The sequence below is a fragment of the Megascapheus bottae genome, chromosome X, assembly GCF_031878675.1.
Source record: "Megascapheus bottae isolate mThoBot1 chromosome X, mThoBot2.hap1, whole genome shotgun sequence".
Lineage (NCBI taxonomy): Eukaryota > Metazoa > Chordata > Mammalia > Rodentia > Geomyidae > Megascapheus > Megascapheus bottae.
In genome coordinates this window covers 10,848,519-10,867,966 of record NC_143547.1, presented here as the reverse complement: position 1 = coordinate 10,867,966, position 19,448 = coordinate 10,848,519, and the positions used below count along the sequence as shown (strand labels likewise).

General features: G+C 41.2%; 1 protein-coding gene across 2 annotated transcripts in view; it reads left to right on the top strand.

Moving 5' to 3' along the window:
* Window positions 1-19,448, top strand: part of Klhl15 (kelch like family member 15) — a 34,348-nt gene continuing 14,900 nt past the window's right edge. For both annotated transcript variants that reach the window (XM_090326032.1, XM_090326031.1), the window contains exons 1-3: window positions 1-95; window positions 183-379; window positions 11,560-12,271. In XM_090326032.1, the coding sequence (XP_090182158.1) occupies window positions 11,567-12,271 (705 nt within the window). In that variant the 5' untranslated portion in view covers window positions 1-95; window positions 183-379; window positions 11,560-11,566. The remainder of the gene's footprint in view (window positions 96-182; window positions 380-11,559; window positions 12,272-19,448) is intronic.

Sequence of the window (19,448 nt, the reverse complement as noted above, 5' to 3'; positions counted from 1 at the left end):
CTCAGCTGTTCCCCTCCCTGCCCCGTGGCCCCCAGTCGGCTCTCCAGCCGAGCTCTGTCTGCGCTGCCGAGCGTTCCCCCATCTTCTTACCATTGGTAAGGCCGGCTCGAGCTCCGACGCCTCGTTGCCTCCCGCCTCGCGCGACTATCAGACTCCCCACTCAGTGCTGTCTTCTTTCCCAGGACTGGTTGTGAGGGGGCTGCAGGAGCGCAGACTCGCCCCGCGCCGGAGCGATCTGGCCTGGCCAGAGAGCAGCTCCTTGTAGACTATCTTCCTGCCGAGGTCCGCCCCGGAGACCGTTAGCCCACCGTTCGGCTCATTGGCCCGCTTCTTCCTGATGCAGACTGCCGTCCACTAGAGGCTGGACCGGACCCCCGAGGTGAGTAGCCGCCCCTGCCCACTGGCCTGCAGAGCCCGGGCCGCTTCCGCGGCCCCCTTGCAAAGCACGAATTCGGTGGCCCTCTGCACAGATCTGGGTATAACATTTGGTAGATGCCCGAACCTAATTTGTCTTTTGAGTTTACTTAGATTGTTGGAAACCTCAATTTTTTCCCCTCAGGAGGAAGAGAGAGAAGGAGAGGAGGGAGGGGGGAAAGGGAAGAAGCATAATTCAGCCATTTTTTGCAGCACACAGCTGCAGGTACCATGATTATTTTCCCCCTAACCCGTACCTTCCCTTTAAAAATGCTATTTGTGACGAAATCGAACTATGCAAAATTCAAGGCATTTAACATGGCATCCAAAGGTGTGTGTGGGATCCACTGATGATTAGAGAGAATCGTGGATAAGAACCTTGGTGTCTTGTCTGTGAAATTTAGTCAGTAATATCCACATCATAAGGTTCTGAGGACTATATGAGGTCATATATGTGAAAATAATCTATTGCTCTAAAGTACCTTAAAAAAAAACCCCAAAAACCCAAAAGATGTTTTGTAAGTAATCATTGCCAGAGTGCTTAATGTTGGAGTGGCTAACTGTTGCTGCTTCTTTATTTCTATATTATAAGTAAATAAGTACAGAATAGTAAAGCAGTGCTGTCAATCTATAGATATAGAATAGTCACGTTGCTTGGCCTTCCTGCTACAAAATTAACTGCTTGTTTAAAAAACGGTATTCTTTAATTCAAATTTTAATGTTACTGGAGGGTTTTGCTTTTCATCTTTCTAGACTGCCTAGGCCCCCTTTCTGACTTAGAGTATTTGTATAGCACCTTATGTTTGCTTGGTCTTACATATTTTCCTGGTTCCTTTTCCTTTGTTAATCTGATTAAATTCTAATCTAGAAAATTCTTTGCAGCTCTCTATATGCTCTAATTTCAATGTTTTTTTCCTATCTAGGGAGGATTCCTGAATATCTCTACCCATTTGAAAAATATTTTTGAAGAGTTTATAAAATGAATTCATATTTCTGTAATTTTTAATAGGATGAGCATGTAAAGAAAAATATCAACTCTTTGGGCATTTACTGTAATATTTATATACTTTTCATGTTTTAAGCAGCACAGTCCTTGGTACTTACAGTCATATTTGATCTGTGGTAAAGGATGTTAATTCACAATCTTTACTGCTAATAAATTTGGAGGAAACATAGCATACTAAATATTTGTGGTTTGGAAATTGAATTTATGGGCTAGGAGTGTGGCCTAGTGGTAAGAGTGCTTGCCTAGCATTCATGAAGACCAGGGTTCGATTTCTTGGTATCCCATATACAGAAAAAGCCAGAAGTGGTGCTATGGCTCAAGAGGTAGAGCACTAGCCTTGAGGAAAGCCAAAGGACAGTGCTTAGGCCCTGTCTTAATTCAAGTCCTAGGTCTGGCAAAAAAAAAAGAAAATTGAATTTATTTGCTAGAATCTGTGCATATAAAATTAGTATAGAATTATACTTGGCATATCAAAAATGTATGGTGTGATTTAAAAATTGTCCACAAAAATGAAAGAAATATTTTTGGGTATATTTTTAGTTTACAAATGGTTATTTGCATTTTATTGAATTTGTAATTCTTTATTTCAATACCACTTGTTTTTCAAAGTATGCTTTTATGTTTTGTAAAAAGAAGCATTATTCTTTTATCCTGCAAAGAGGCAAGGTAAAAATTGCAAAATAAACAGCCTAAAGTGGTGGCTTCTATATGGCATATGTTTTGTCCTGTAGATGAAATATTGTCAGATACTGCTTTCATGGAAGTTTCAAGGTTTGACCTTTCCACCTTTTTTTGGACTAGATTCTTGGAACCAGTATTGGCTTGGCTTCATGGATGTTCTGAAGTGCCCCACTCTTGATTTAAGTATGTCCATGTAAAACTGGCAAATGACAAATGAGTGTAAAATGAATGCAAATAATTCATATTTTAAATTTTTCTTCACATAGCATAACATTTATCAGCAAATGTGGTAAAAACACATGGTAAGTCAAGCGAGATGGAAGAAAGAACATAAAATCTTTGTATTTTAGTACATTTAACATTTTTTTCTAGACTTTTGAATAAGACCCTTCCCCGGTGATCTTGCTGGCCTCTTGACAAGTTTGGACTTTGCCATTGTATATGATTGGAGTGAATAATGTTAACTGTGAGGGCAATGATTTCTCTTGCAGTGGGGCTGTAGATTAATTTGTTAGCATATATTTCCTCTGAATGGGAATGCTATAACTTATTCATACCCTTGAACAAGTTACTTCACCACTGAGGTTTTATTTATTTTTATTTAATTTTATTGTGTTGTTGTTGTTGCTGGTCTTAGAGCTTTTGTGCTGAAGGCTGGTGTTCTACCACATCATCCACAGCTTCATTTTGGCTTTGTAGTGGTTAATTGGAGATAAAAGTCTGAGAGAATTTCCTGCCTGGACTAGCTTTGAACTGTGATCTTCAGATTTTAGCCTCCCCAGTAGCTGGGATAACAAGTATGAGCAACCAGTTTCTGCCTACCCCCCCCTTTTGTAGCCAGCTCTGTGGCTTGAACTCAGGGCCTAAGCACTGTCCTTGGGCATTCTCAAGGCTAGAGCTCTACCACCTGAGACACAGCACCACTTCCAGCTTTTTCAATGTATGTGATACAAGGAATCAAACCTGGGCCTTTGAACATGCAACACAGGCACTCTACCACAAGACAAAACTCCCCCCCCCATTTTTTGGCCAGTTCTGGGCTTGGACTCAGGGCATGAGCCTGTCTTTGAGCCTTCTCAAGGCTAGAACTCTACCACTTGAGCTGCAGCACCACTTCTGGCTTTTTTCTATATATGTGGTACCGAGGAATTGAACCCAGGTCTTCATGCATGCTAGGCAAACACTCTACCACTAGGCCAAACTCCCAGCCCCCGCCATCCCCCCTTTTTTAAAAATGAAGAATGGCTATAGAGTATGAATTGTGAGATTTAAATTTGTACTGTATAGATGTATATATACAAATATGTATATATGTATATATATGTATATATATATATATATTTTTTTTTGCCAGTCCCAGGGCTTGCACTAAGGGCCTGAGCACTGACCTTGAGCTTTCTCAAGGCTAGAGCTCTGCCACTTGAGCCACAGCATCATTTTTCTATGTATATGATAACAAGGAATTGAACCCAGGTCTTTGTGCATGCTAGGCAAGCACTCTACTTCTAGCCCAAACTCCCGGCCATAAAATTGTAGTTTTATGTAGTATTTATTGTGTGCCAGGCACTTTTCTAGGTATTGGGTTAGGGATTGAGTATTCAATGGAACAAAAGAAGCATTTTTTTTTGGTCAGTCATGGAGTTTGTACTCTGGGCCTGAGGCCTCTCCCTGAGCTCTTCAGCTCAAGGGTACTGCTCTACCACTTGAGTCTCAAGCCCAACTTTTGGTCTTTTGGAGATAAGAGTCTTATGAACTTTATTGCCCAGGCAGGCTTTGAACCCTGATCCTCAGATTTCACCCTCCTGAGTGGCCTGAGCCACCAGCGCCTGGCAAAAATGGAAGTCAAAATTTTTTTTGCAGTTATCGGGCTTTACTCAAGGCCTGGGTACTGTCCTTGGGCTTTCTCAAGGCTAGCACTCTACCACTTGTGTATTTGGTACTGAGGAATCGAACCCCAGGCTTCGTGCATGCTAGGCAAACACAACTCCTAGCACTGGTGAATTATTTTTTAAAGCTTATATTAAAACTCATTGAGGGAAGGGAGAAGGATCATGTCATGTCGCTGCTTCCTCTTCCTCCTCCTCCTCCTCCTCCTCCTCCTCCTCCTCCTCCTCCTCTTGTTTCTCCTTTTTTTTTGCCGGACCTGGGTCTTGAACTCTGGGCCTAGGTTCTATCTCTGAGCTTCTTTTTGCTCAAGGTGAGTGCTCTACCACTTGGACCACATCACCACTTCTGGATTTTTTGAGTAGTTTATTGAAGATGAAAGTCTCCTGGAGTTTTCTACCTGGGCTGGCTTCAAACCACAATCTTTAGATCTCAGCCTCCTGAGTAGCTAGGATTACAGGCATGAGCCACTGGCCTGGCTTAAGAATAATTTTTTTTCAAGACCTAGGGCTTGAACCCAGGGCCTGAATACTTACACATGCTAGGCAAGTGAGCTAGGCAAGTGAGCTACATTTTGAGCCCAGAAATTTTTTCTGAAATGAAAAAAGTGGAAAAGGTGAAAAATACTCTCACTTTTCTTGTTTTTAATGTGAAGTCCTTAGAGCTCAGCTGGCTGGGGCTGAGAGTATAGTGTAGTGGTACAGAGCTCTTTACTATCATAGGCCCTGGGTTCATCTCCAGCATGGCAAAAAAAATCTAATTGGATCACTGAAGCAAATAAGAACAGATAGAAAAATTATCCGGTGTCCTCGCTAATATCTTTATATCTTTGAGTTTAGTTAATGATTCTGCATCATAGATTTTCAAAGATTTGAGATAAACTAACCAATATCTCCCAAAAGATTTAGTTCAGGTGTATAATTCTTTGTTCTTAATTCTTAGGGAAAACTAAGCACTAACCATACAGGATTTGTGATTTTATGTTAAAATGTATCTTAGAAGATTATTTCACAGTGCAGGCTTTCCCTAGAATTCTCACTGGATCCAATCTAAAGAAAGGCTTAGAAAGCTATTTTCTATGACATCACTCTAGGACTACGACTTGTCTTGAGGAATAAGCAGAAGAGCATTAGTCTTCTAAAGGATAATAGTGTTGAAATAGATTTTTTTGTTTGTTTGCCAGTCCTAGGGCTTGAATTAAGAGCCTGAGAACTGTCTTTGGACTTTCTCAAGGCTAGAGCTCTACCACTTGAGCCACAGTACCACTTCTGGCTTTTTCTATGTATGTAGTACCGAGGAATCAAAACCAGCACTTTGCGCATGCTAGGCAAGCACTCTACCACTAGGCCAAACTCCTGCCCCATATTTTTTTCTGCCAGTCCTTATGCTTGAAGTTGGGGTCTGGGCACTGTCCTTGAACACTTTTTGTTCAAGGCTAGCACTCTGCCACTTGAGCCACAGCACCACTTCTGGCTTTTTCTGTGTATGTGGTACCAAATCCAGGGCTACATTCATGCTAGGCTATGCTTTCACTAGTCCATGCTCCTGGCCCAAGATGCCTTTTTTTTTTTTAATTTGGTCAGTTGTGGGGCTTAAACTCAAGGACTGGGCTCCATCCTTGAGCTTTTGTGCTCAAGGCTAGTGTTCTACTACTTTGAGCCACAGCTCTACTTCTGTTTTTCCAAGTGGTTATTTGGAGATAAGTGTCTCACTGGGACTTTTCTTCCTGGGCTGGCTTCAAACTGACATCCTCAGATCTCAGCCTCCTCAGTAGCTAGGACTACAGGCATGAGCCCTTGCCACCCAGCTAGAAATTTTATTTTTATTCAGTCAGCCTTGCATTTTCTCTTTGATATGCAAGACTGGCATTTTCTGCATAGCCATGATTTTTTTGTAGAACAATTTGAAGGCGGAGATAGTTTGGAATCATTTAAATGTTTTATTGAGAATAAGTATATTAACCTCTGTGAATCTAGCTTTTGTACTGAATAGCTTAGAGTTTTATATAAATTTTCAGGCAGCTGTAGGAGGAACGTGAATGCAATAAATTATTGCTTATGGCATAAACACAGAGGTTAGTTAATTTTGGCACATCTTCTGTTTAGTTGTCTAAAATTTTGCCTTTAAATCAGAGTGTCAGCCTTCTGACTTAAAGCATTTAATTTCTTTGCCTTTAATTTCCTGTTCAGTTTTACCCCCACCAGACTTCTTTCTTTGCTGGTCATTAGAGTCTTTGAACTGTTAGAAATTTCTGTGATATAAATAGCAGTAAAAGTCTTCTAGGGCAGAAGTAGAAAGGGGTGTGTGTATGTTTGTGTGTGTGTGTGTGTGTGTGTGTGTGTGTGTGTGTGTGTGAATGTGTGTGATATTACTCAGCCTTCAATGATATTTGGAAGTCCTAGGACTTCCTTACACTCTTAAAAATTGAAATACTAAAGCCAGGTGCTGGTGGCTTAGGCCTGTATTCCTAGCTACTCAGGAGGCTGAGATCTGAGGATAGCGGTTCAAAGCCAGCCCTGGCACAAAAGGACCTGAGACTCTTAACTCCAGTTAACCAACAGAAAACCATGTGACAAAAAAGTAAAAAGCAATGGAATAAAATTTTCATCCAGTTTTTTTTGGGGGGGTCATGAGGCTTGAACTCTGGCCTGGGCACTTTAGCTTAAGGCTACTGCCCTGCCCTTGATCCACAGCCCCACTTCCCATTTTCTAGTGATTAATTGGAGATAAGAGTCTCTAGGCTTTGTAGGCTTTGTATTTGTAGGTTTTTGTATTGCCTGGGCTGGCTTTGAACTTTGATCCTCAGATCTCAGTCTCCTGTGTACCTAGGATTACAGGCGTGAGCCACCACACCTGGCTCCAGGTTGTCTTTTTTTTTTTTAAATATATTTTTGCTAGTCCTGGGGCTTGAACTCAGGGACTGAACACTGTCTTTTTTTTAATGGTTGTGGTTCTTGAACTCTGGGCCTGGGTGCTGTCTCTGAGCTCTTCAGCTCAAGGCTACCACCCTACCCTTTGAGCCACAGGGCCACTAACCATTTTCTATTGGTTAATTGGAGATAAGAGTCTCACAGACTTTAGTGCCCAGGCTAGCTTTGAACCATGATCCTCAGGTCTCAGCCTCAGGCATGAGCCACCGCACCAGCTAAGTACTGTCTTTGGACTTTGTCAAGGCTAGTGCTCTACCACTTGAGCAACAACGCCACTTCTGGCCTTTTCTATTTATGTAGTTCTGAGGAATCAAACCCAGGGCTTTGTGTATGTTGGGCAATCACTCTACCACGAGGTCATACTCCCAGCCCCTAAATATAATTTTATTATCATTAAGGTCATTTTATAGAGGGGTTACCATTTCATAAGTTAGGTAATGAGAATTTCTCTTCTCCCCCCCTCTCTTTTATTTGAATAATATCAACTCTTTTTCCCATCCATGCCCACAAATTACACGGGTAATTTATTCTAAATTATTTTGAAATATGGCACCCATAGCTCATGTCTGTAATCCTAGCTTCTAGGGGGAAGATTTGAGAATTAGAGCTCGAAGCCAGCCTGGATAGGAAAGTCCATGAGACTATTAATTCCAATGAATCACCAAAAAAGCCAGAGGTGAGCTGTGTCCCCAGTTGATAGAGTGCTAGCCTTGAGCACAAAACTCAGGGACAGCACCTAGGCCCTGAATTCAAGCCCTAGGATTAGCACAATTTTTAAAAAAATGGTGACTATGATGGTATTGATAGTCTTTTATAACCAAAATGTTTAATTATCCAAGGCAACACTCCTCATGAAGTTTCTTTTGATTCCAGCATATATTTTCTTGCATATGCCTTATGTCACTTGGAAACTTCTAAGCACATTGATTTTATTCCTCTAAAAGTAATTCAAATACAAAAAATGAATAGCTTCCTCTTCTCCTTACTCCTCTCTTTTCCTTTTCCCTCCTCTCTCACTTTCCTCTTTTCAGAACAATTTCAACAAGTTTTCTAGTTCAATTTTCATAGTCGCAAACAATCTATGTCAAATTTATACTCTTCCAAAGAGTTTTTTTTATATATGCAGCCTTGCTATGTCACTGAGGTTGATCGCAAACTCTTGGGGTTAAGTGAGCTTCCTGCCTTATATTACCAAGTAGCTGGAACTACAGGTACATAGCATCATACTTCACTGAATTAATGTTTTTTTCCCCTTTGTGTGCCAGTCCTGAGGTAAAAACCTGGAACGTGGGTGTTCTCCCTTAGCTTTTATGCTCAAGGCTAGCACTTTACTGCCCAACTTCCTGCTTTTTGGTTGGAGATAAGAGTCTCACAGAAATGTTTGCCTGGACTGGCTTTGAACCGGCATCCTCAGATCTCAGCCTCCTGAATAGCTAGGATTACAGATGTGAGCTTCCTTTTGTAGTACTGGGGCTTGAATTCAGACTTGTTAGGCATGTATTCTACTCTTAAGTCCTTCCCTAAATCCACAATTACATAGTTTTTGCCTGATTTGGTGCTAACAGCAGTTGGATCTGAATTTCATCTTGTGAATACTTTGCTCTCTTTAGTAAGTGAACATTGTATGTGACCAACTCAGTAGGACTGAAAAGTAGGCCAAGATACAGAGGGAAAAAAGGTACCTGGAATGTGTCTTGATGAAATGGAGAATACAAAGGAAAAAAAACTGATGAATGGGAGGTGAGAATTAAGATTTCTATTTAGATATTATGAATTTAAGATTACAAAATGGGATAATCCCAAGTAGGGCATCTAAAAAGACATGTCTTCTGCTCATCATGTGTAGAACTAGCTCAAGGATAGAGATATTGGACCTATTATCTAGGCATTGTTAATAGGAGATCTTAGTAAAAACTATGAGTTGAGGTGAGGTCATTTAGGGAGGCGGTGTTTAAATGAGAACACAGGTAAAACCAGAATTGGGTAATAGCAGTTTTTAAAAAGTAGCCTCAGGAAAAAGGAGGCTGTGAAGAAATGTACACCTTAGAGTATGAAGAGAGACATAGTGATGTCATGAGATGCAAAAAGATGATCCAAATGCAACCTATTGCCTTAAATCATGGCATAGAAAGATCCAAGGCAGCTAGAGCTTTTAAAGATTAAAAAAAATATGTACCAGTACCAGGGTCTTATACTTCTCAGGCCTTTGCCATATCTGTACAGGTTTGTTTGTTTGTTGCTGGTTGTGGAGCTTGAACTCACGGCCTAGGCACTGTCCCTGAGCGATATCTTTTTGCTTAAGGCTAGCATTCTACCACCTGGAACCACAGCTCCACTTCTGGTTTTCTCGTGTTTTTTTTTCTTCCAGTCCTTGGGCTTGAACTCAGGGTCTGGGCACTATCCTTGGGCTTTCTCAGGGCTAGAGCTCTACCACTTGAGCCACAGCTCAAGCCATTTCTGGCTTGTTTCTATGTATGTTGTACAGAGAATCAAACCTGGGTCTTTGTGCATGCTAGGCAAGCACTCTACCAGTAAGCCCTGCTCCCAGACCCTTTTTTTCTTGAGTATTGTTTTTGTGTGTAAGCAAGGACTCGAACTCAGGAACTGGGCACTGTCCCCGAGCATTTCTGATCTACCACATGAGCCACAGGTCCACATCTGGAATTTTTGATGGTTAATTGGAGATAAGAATCTCATAGACTTTCTTACCTGCGCTGGCTTTAAACTGTGATCCTCAGATCTCAGCCCCTTGCATAGTTAAGAATACAGGTTTTAGGGGCTGGGAGTTTGGCCTAGTGGTTAAAGTGCTTGCCTAGCATGCATGAAGACCCGGGTTCGATTCCTCGGTACCACATACATAGAAAAAAGCTAGAAGTGGTGCTGAGACTCAAGTGGTAGAGTTCTAGCCTTGAGAAAATCCAAGGACAGTGCTCAGGCCCTGAGCTCAAGCCCAGGACTGGCAAAAAAAAAGAATACAGGTTTTAGTCATCAGCACCTGACTTACTTTGGTTTATGTTTTGTTTTGTTTATTTTTTGTCAATCCTGGGGATTGAACTCAGGATCTGGGTGTTCTCTCTGAACTTTTTTGCTCAAGGCTAGCCATTTTGGCTTAATTTTTTGTGTGTGAGTCATGGGTCACTGTTCCTCAGCTTTTCAGCTCAAGGCTACCACTGTACCCTTGAGCTGAGCCCCACTTCCTGTTTTCTAGAGGTTAATTGGAGATAAGAGTCTCCTGTCTTTTTGTGCCCTTTTGTGCCTGGGCTGGCTTTGAACCTTGATTCTCAGACCTTAGCCTCCTGAGTAGCCAGGATTACAGGTGAGAGCCACTGTGCCTGCTTTATTTGTGTGTGTGTGTGTGTGTGTGTGTGTGTCATGAGACTTGAACTCTGAGCCTGAGCATTGTCCCTGAGCTTTTCAGCTCAATCCTAGTGTTCTACCCCTTGAGCCATAGTGCCATTTCTGGTTTTCTGGTGGTTAATTGGAGATAAGAAACTCATAGACTTTAGTGCCCAGGCTGGCTTTGAATCTGGATCCTCAGATCTTAGCCTCCTGAGTAGCTAGGATTACAGATATGAGCCACCGTTGCCCAGCTCTTGCTTTTTTTTTTTTTGGCCAATCATGGGGCTTGAATTCAGGGCCTCTGAGCATTGTCCTTGGGCTTTTTCCTCAAGGCTAGTGCCCTACCACCTGAGACACAACTCCACTTCTGGCTTTTCTATGTATGTGGTACCAAGGAATCGAAACTGGCAAGCACTCTACCACTAGGCCCAACTCCCAGCCCCATCCTTCAGGGAAATTTATAGTTTTCAAGTCTAACTTTTACTATAATTTCTTTTATCTTTTTCTCTACTTTAGTATTTTGTTGTAAAATTTGTTTTATTGTTATTATGAAAGTGATATTCTGAGGGGTTACAGTTACATAGGTTATGTAATGAATACATTTCTTTCTTTTCTTTTTTTTTTTGGTGGGTCTTGGGGCTTGAACTCAGCCTGGGCACTGTCCATGAGCACTTCAGCTCAAGGCTACCACCCTACCCTTGAGCCTAGCCCCACTTCCTATTTTCTAGAGGTTAATTGGATATAAGAGTCTCAGGTCCTTTTGTGCTGCCTGGCTTTGAATCTTGATCCTCAGATCTCAGCCTCCTGAATAGCTAGGATTACAGGCGTGAGCCACTGCCAGCTGTGAGTATATTTCTCTTTGGACAATATCATCCCTTACCTCACTGTCTCCCAGTTTTTCCTTCCTATCCCTACCCACAAGTTGTATAGTTAATTTTCCACATAGTGTCTAATGAGTACCACTGCTGCATTTGTTCACTCTTTGTTTCAAATTCTTTTTATCTTCTTAATTTTGGAACTGAATTAAAATGTTTCATGTACAGTGTAAAATCGATAGGATATGCTTATATTATTCATAAGCTAGCAATTTACCAGTGTTTGATAAGCTCATTTTAATAGATTTTTTTTCCTCCCATGTAGGATGCCATGAAAACTTGTAGATTGTTATCCTCTGAAAAGATGTAGATTGCCTTCTCGCAAATGGACTTAGGCAGTGCCAATTATAAAAAGTATTAAAACCCTTTACACTATCTGTTGAATGCATGGAAATGATTAACACCATTTTTTTCATTACTTTCTTTCCAGGTGATTCATGGCAGGGGACGTGGAAGGTTTCTGTTCCTCCATCCATGACTCCAGTGTCTCTGCTGGGTTCAGAGCACTGTATGAGGAGGGCCTGCTTCTTGATGTTACTCTGGTTATTGAAGATCATCAGTTCCAGGCCCATAAAGCACTCTTGGCCACCCAGAGTGATTACTTCAGAATTATGTTTACCGCAGACATGAGGGAACGAGATCAGGACAAAATTCATTTGAAAGGTCTAACAGCTACTGGTTTCAGCCATGTCCTTCAATTTATGTACTATGGGACTATAGAACTCAGTATGAATACTGTTCATGAGATTCTTCAGGCTGCTATGTATGTCCAACTTATAGAAGTGGTGAAGTTCTGTTGTTCTTTCCTGTTAGCAAAAATCTGCCTGGAAAACTGTGCAGAAATAATGAGGCTCTTAGATGATTTTGGTGTAAACATAGAGGGAGTCAGGGAGAAGCTGGATACTTTTCTTCTGGACAACTTTGTACCACTCATGTCCAGGCCTGACTTCTTGTCCTATCTGAGCTTTGAAAAGCTCATGTCTTATTTGGATAATGATCATCTGAGCAGGTTCCCCGAGATTGAGCTGTATGAAGCTGTGCAGTCTTGGCTGCGGCACGATAGAAGACGCTGGAGACATACTGATACTATTATTCAGAACATCAGATTTTGTTTGATGACACCATCCAGTGTTTTTGAGAAGGTTAGTGCATTTTAAACAATATACAATTAATTCAGTTAAGGTAATATGTGCTTATAGTTAAGATTCTCAGGAGCAAAGAAGAAGAGTGGTTTATTAGAATAGTTTATGTTTGTTTTTCTTTACATTCATAAAAAAAATCTGAACCGGGTCAGGTTAATTCTTGAGAGTTAATTTAGTTAATACATGATGGAAGTGGCATGGAAAAGATTTATAGTTTTGCTTAGTATTTTTTTCTTATTCTGAAATGTAGCAATGACAATTGAAATAGTTCTGGAAAAAGAATAGGCCTTAAGGCTGAAAGCATGGCCTAATGGTAGAATGCTTGCCTCACATGCATGAAGATCCAGGTTTGATTTCTCACTACCACATAAGCAGAAAAAAGCTGTGACTCAAGTGGTAGAGTCCTAGCCTTGAGAAAAACCCAAGGACAGTGCCCATGCCCCGAGTTTAAGCCCAGTACTGGCCAAAAAAAAAAAAAGGAATGGGCCTCAGGAGTGTCTAATTCCCATTTCTTGCATTGGGAGCCAGAAATATTTCTCTTTCTTTCTAGTTTCTATTGCTTTTTTAGACATCTAGTTTAGGTCTGACATTTCTTTTTAACAGTGTACTTTGTCTCCCTATTAAACTCCTTACTTTGTCACTTAAGAAAGAAACAATAGGTCGTAGTAATTATTCTCTTCCCTAGTCTCACTAGCTCTATTCTCCGTTTTACTGTGACTGCTATTTAAATTTAGCCATGCAAATACATTACATATCTAAAAACATCACTTTAGCATTTCTAAATAACTAGACCTTAAATCCTCTATATTCATCAACCGTCCTTGTTCAACACTTTTACCAGGGAAATAGTCCCCGCACCCAAAATGGTGTTTTCCCAAAACAGCCTTGGTCTTTTTGTATGTAAGCATTTTCATTTTTCTTATCGAAATTTTCACTTGTAGTCCATTTTTGCCCAAAGGAAAGGACCATTTCAGTAATTGCTTAACTTAATTGATTTCTAATCATGTGGTTACCTCTAGGGCTCTGTTTACCCCATACATCTTTTCTTTTCTTCTTTCTTTCTTGCTTGCTTTCTTTTTTTTTTTTGGTTGGTCATGGGCCTTGAGCTCTTCAGCTCAAGGCTACCGCCTTACCCCTTGAGCCACAGCACCACTTCCGGGTTTTCTAGTGGTTAGTTGGAGGTGAGAGCCTCAAGGTCTTTTTGCCTTGGCTGACTTTGAACTTTAATCTTCAGATCTCAGCCTTCTGAGTAGCTAGGATGACAGTGAGCCACCATACCCAGCAATATCTTTTCTTCTTTCTAGAAAGCACACAAAGCTTGGTTGGTACCCTTGGTGTTAAATGGCCCTTCAGCTTCACTTACTAGGCCTGGTGGTAAAATATATGTGCAAGTAAGAGTTCTTAATGATATTTGAAAAATAAACACACTTTTCTTTTTTTCCCCAGTCCTGGGGCTTGGCTCAGGGCCTGAGCACTGACCTTGGGCTTTCTCAAGGGTAGTGGTCTACCACTAGAGCCACATCACCACTTCGGCTTTTTCTATGTATGTGGTACCAAGGAATTGAGCCCAGATCTTTGTGCATGCTAGGCAAGCACTCTACCACTAGGCCAAATTCCTTTTTTTGCCAGTCCTGGGGCCTGAGCACTGTCCTTGGGCTTTCCTCAAGTCTAGTGCTCTACCACTGGAACCACAGCACCACTTCCGGCTTTTCTATATATGTGGTGAGGAATCTAACCTGGGTTTTTGTGCATGCTAAGCAAGCACTCTACCACTAGGCAAAACTCCTGTCCTATCTATCTATCTATCTATCTATCTGTGTATATATATAATAATTATTATTATTTTTAACTGGTTCTGGAGCTTAAACTCTGGGCCTGGGTTCTGTCCTTGCGTTTCTTTTTTTTGAACAAGACTAGCACTCTGCCTCTTTGAGCCACAGCTCCACTTCCAGCTTTTTCTGTGATTAACTGGAGATGAAAGTCTCACAGACTTGGGCCAGGAGTTTGGCCTAGTGGTGAAATGTTTGCCTAGCTTACACAAAGACCTGGGTTCAATTCCTTGCTACCATATATATAGAAAAAGCCGGAAATGGTGCTTTGGCTCAAGTAGTACATCTCTAGCCTTGAGAAAACCCAAGAACAGAGCTCAGCCCTGAGTTCTAGCCCTGGGACTGGCAAAAAATAGAGTCTCACAGTCTTTTCTGCCTGGATTGGTTTTGACCCATGATCCTCAGGTCTCAGCTTCCTGAGTAGCTAGAGTTACAGACACCTGGCTTAAATTTGTCCCTGAGCTCTTTTCGCTTAAGGCTAGTGCTCTACCACTTTGAGACATAGTACCACTTTGTCTTTGAAATGTCTCAAGGCTAGCACTCTACCACTTGCAGCATTTTCTGTGTACATGGTACTGAGAATTTTACCCAGTGCTTGGTCCATGCTAGGCTACACTCCTTGGCTCTTTTAATTTTTTTGTTTTGTTTTTTTGGTCAGTTGTGGGACTTGAATTCTAGGCCTGGGCATTGTCCATGAACTCTTCAGCTCAAGGCTAGCTCTCTACCACTTCACTTGAGCCACAGCACCATTTCCCCATTTCTGGTTTTCTTGTGGTTAATTGGAGTTAAGAGTCTCACGGACTTTCATGCCCACGACCTTCAGATCTCAGGCTCCTGAATAGCTAGTATTACAGGCCTGAGCCACCGGCACCTGGCTTGAGCTGAAGAGCTCAGGGACAGTGCCCAGGTCCAGTGTTCAAGCCCCATAACCCCCACAAAAAAACAATCAAATGGGGGCTGACAGCATGGACTAGAGGTAAAGTGCTTGCTTGCCTAGCATGTACAAAGCCCTGGATTTGATTCCTTGGTACTACATACACAGAAAAAGCCAGAAGCGGTTCTGTGGCTCAAGTGGTAAGGCACTAACCTTGAGAAAAGTCCAAGGAAAGTACTCAGGACCTGAGTTCAAGCTCCAAGACTGTCAAAAAAATCAAATGGGACAGGCACCAGTGGCTCAAGCTTGTAATCCTAACTACTCGGGAGGCTGAGATCTAAGGACTGTGATTCAGAGTCAGTCTGGGCAGAAAAATACCCATGAGACTCCTATCTCCAATTAACCACTCAAAAACAGGAAGTGGCATAATGGTTCAAGTGGTAGAATACTAGCCTTGAGCACAAATAGGCTCAGGGACACTGCCAAGGCCAAATAAATTAACAAGTGGCCAGGTATAATTGGTTCATTCCTGTAATCCTAGCTGTTCTGGAGGCTGCTGATATATCTGAATTGCAGTTCAAAACCAGCCTGGGCAGGAATGTCTATGAAACTCTTTATCTATAATTAACCAGAAGAAAAACTGAAGTAGAACTGTGTCTCAAGTGGATAAAGTCCTAACTTTGAGTGAAAAATATCAGGGACTAGCACACAGACATTGAGTTCAAGTTCTAGGACTGGTATACTCACATACAAAAAAGCTCAGAGAGTGTCCAGTTCCCAAGTACAAGCTCCAGGAGTGGAAAAAAGATTTTATGTAGCAACTAAATTGTTAATTGCAGTGTTAGCATAGGTTAGTCAAAAACTCTTGTAAAGAATTTGTTTATATCTGATGTTTTGGATTATAGCCAGAGAAATCAAGAGGAATAAGTGGAAATTTCCCTCTAACCCTCACAATTTTAGAGGGGCATGGGAAACATAAATAGTACTACAGTAGACACTAAACATGCTTTTAAAAAAGAATATATGAAAATTGATTAGATATCAGATAGTATTTATGCAGCTATAACTTGAAATTGCTTAAATTAACAATCAGCTCACTTGCTCCTTAGAATGAAAGCATAGAGATGAGCAGGTTTTCTGTTGGAAACTGGGTCAGTGGGCTAAATGTATTTTCTCAGTTTGCTTAATGTCTTTTTCTGCATCATCTCCTTTTTGCCAGCTCCTCTTCAAGACCCCATGGACTTAGATGATTGTAATTAACATGCGTGCAGTTCTTTAAAAAAATCACCTAAGTTGTTTTTCTCCTCAGATATTGCCTGTGTTTTATGTACAGCTATGGAGTGCTGCTCTTAAAATTTTCTACTTTTTACCTGCATGCATTTGATTTCTAAAGAGTACTAGGACTCTAGGGAGTGACTGTTGCTAGAACCCTGGGAAAGACAGTATCTTAAGGGGATGTATTTAGTCAGGAACCTATTGAAAATGTGACTTGAAGGATTCATTATTACCTGCTGGTTTTCCTTTTAAATAAGAGAGAAGAAAATAAATCCCTAGGAGAATTGGAGATTGAAAATGGAAGACATGGCATGGAGACAGCTATGCTGGCCTGTGAACAACAGGACACTTGAGGACGGGAGTGTAGCCTTGATGATAGAGTGCTTGCCTAGCCTACATGAAGCCTTGGATTTGATTCCTTGATACCACATACATAGAATAAGCTGGAAGTAATGCTATGACTCAAGGGTAGAGTGCTAGCTTTGAGAAATCTCAAGGACAGTACCCAGGCCCTGAGTTTAAGCTCCAGGACTGGCAGAAAAAAATCTCTCTCTCTCTCTCTCTCTCTCTCTCTCTCTCTCTCTCTCTCTCTCTCTCTCTCTCTCTCTCTCTCCCTCTCTCTCTCTTTCTTTCTCTCTCTCTCTCACACACACACACACACACACACACACACACACACACACACACACACACACACCATAAACAGGAACCTTTTTTAATAGAGGAGAAATGAGAAAAACAAATGATAAGGAAAAAATGAAGAAAGACTGGAGGTGTACAGTGCTTTCTCTGGAGGACTGAGATTCATCCATATTAGATGACCAGGGAAATCTAGAAATGTCTGGGGAAAAGGGAGCTGGCCTAACCTAGCCTAGCTGCTTGGGAGGCTGAGATCAGAGGATTAAGGTTTGAGGCCAGCTGGTCATACACTCAAGACCCTTTACCAGTAGCTGGATTCAGTGGTAAGCACCTGTCATTTCAGACACTTGGGAGGTTGAGATCAGGAGGATCATTGTATGAGGCTAGCCTTGGTAATAAAAAGTTCATGAAACTCCATTTCAGAGGAAGAAAGCCGGCTGTGAAGGCATGCCCCTGTCATCTCAGCCATAATGGGAAGTTGAAATTGGCAGAAAGTGTTCTAGGAGTGTGTCTTGGCAAAAAGAGTAGACGTTATGATGTAGTGTAACAAAAAGGCCTTCAAGTACAAGTGTGGCTCACAAGTAGAGTGCCTCAGGCGCTTGCTACTCAGCAAATGCAAGGCCTTGAGTTCAAATCCCACCAACACACACACACACCCTCAACAGAACAAAAAGGATATTTTAGGGGTTTGTTTTGTTTTATTTTTTGCCAATCTTGGGGCTTAAACTCAGGGCCTGGGGACTGTCCATGAGGATTTTACGTTCAAGACTAGCACTGTACCACTCGAGCCACTTCTGGCAAGTTTTTGGTGGTGTGTGTGATTAACTGGTGATAAGGGTCTTTCCTGCCTATCTTGGCTGTGAACTTCAGTCTTCAGATCTCAGCCTTTTGGGTAGTTAGGATTATAGATGTAAAATAATTGTAGCAGGAACCATTTTAGTTTTAATTTTCAAATATATTATCTAAAAACTGCCATGTACCCTAAGTAAGCACTGCTCATTCAGAAGTTAGTTTTAGGATTTAACCCTTTCTATGGCCTATTCTACCATATTTATAAATGAAATATTTACATATTTTTCTATAGTTAAAATTATACCTAAATCAGAAATCCTAAAGCTTAGTTTATGTACTCTATTAGTAAAATCAGCTAAAAATCATGTTAAATTTTGTAAAAAAAATACATTATTTTGAAATGTCAGTAATTCAGACTGTTGCTTGTTTGAGAAGAGAGTGTGGAAAATCCTTTTTTTTTTTGCCAATCCTGGGGCTTGAACTCAGGGTCTGGGCACTGTTCTTGGACACATTTTGCTCAAGGATAGCACTCTGCCACTTGAGCCACAGTGCCACTTCTGGCTTTTTCTGTATATGTGGTAACAAGAAATCGAACCCAGAACTTCATGCATGCTAGGTGAGCACTCTACTACTAGGCCAAACTCCTAGCCTCTTTTTTTTTGCCAGTTATGGGGCTTGAATTCAGGGCCTGAGTCCTTGGGTTTTCTCAAGACTAGTGGACTGCCACTTGAGCCATAGCACCACTTTTGGCTTTTTTTTTTTATCAGTGGTGGGACTTGTACTCTGGGCCTGGGTGCTCTCCCTGAGCTCTTCAGCTCAGGACTACCGCCCTACCCCTTGAGACCCAGTGCCACTTCCAGTTTTCTAGTAGTTAATTAGAGATAAGAATCTCACTGCCTTTATTGCCCAGGCTGGCTTTGAACCTTGATCCTCAGATCTCATCCTCCTCAGTAGCTGGGATTACAGGTGTGAGCAGCTGGCACCTGGCCTCGGCTTTTTCTATGTGTGCGGTACCGAGGAATCCAATCCAGGTCTTCGTGCATGCTGGGCAAGCACTCTACCCCTAGTCCAAACTCCAGGCTCCTGGATAGATTCTTAACAAAGTTTGTCTTTGTTTTGGACATTGGTGGTGGTGACTCATGGCCTATAATCCTAGCTACTCAAGGAGTCTTAAGATCAGTTCAGGCAGTAAAGTCCAAGAGTCTCTTATCTCCAATTAATTATCAAACAAGTAAACAAATAATGACCCAGAGATGTAGTTTAAATGGTAAGAGTGCCAACTGTGAGTGAAAAAGCAAAGTGAGAGTTCAAGACCCACCACAAAAAAATGTCTATGTCATTTGGTATTTGACTTTATAGTCAGCTCTTTGTTCTGTGGATTCTGCATCCACAAATTCAGCCAACCTTGAATTGAAAATATTTCCCTTCAATTATGTCATTTTTCCCCTAAACAATTATAATGGAGCCCTATTTACTTACACTGTATTAGGCATTACAGGCAGTTTAGAGATTGTTTAACATATACAGGAGAATGTGTGTAGGTTAAATTTATAAAATATTTTAGATGAGATCTGAGCATTCAAAGAAGGGCTAAGAACCAGTTCTTAGAAACCAAGGGCTGGCAAATTATAGCAATAATGAAAGATTTTTGTGCTTAGCATGTTTTGATTTCTCATAGCTTTATACTTCTCATTAACTAGATCTTTTGGGGCAAATTGATTAATTAAAGGGATATTGAACTTAGCCTTCCCTTTTTTTGTAATAATGG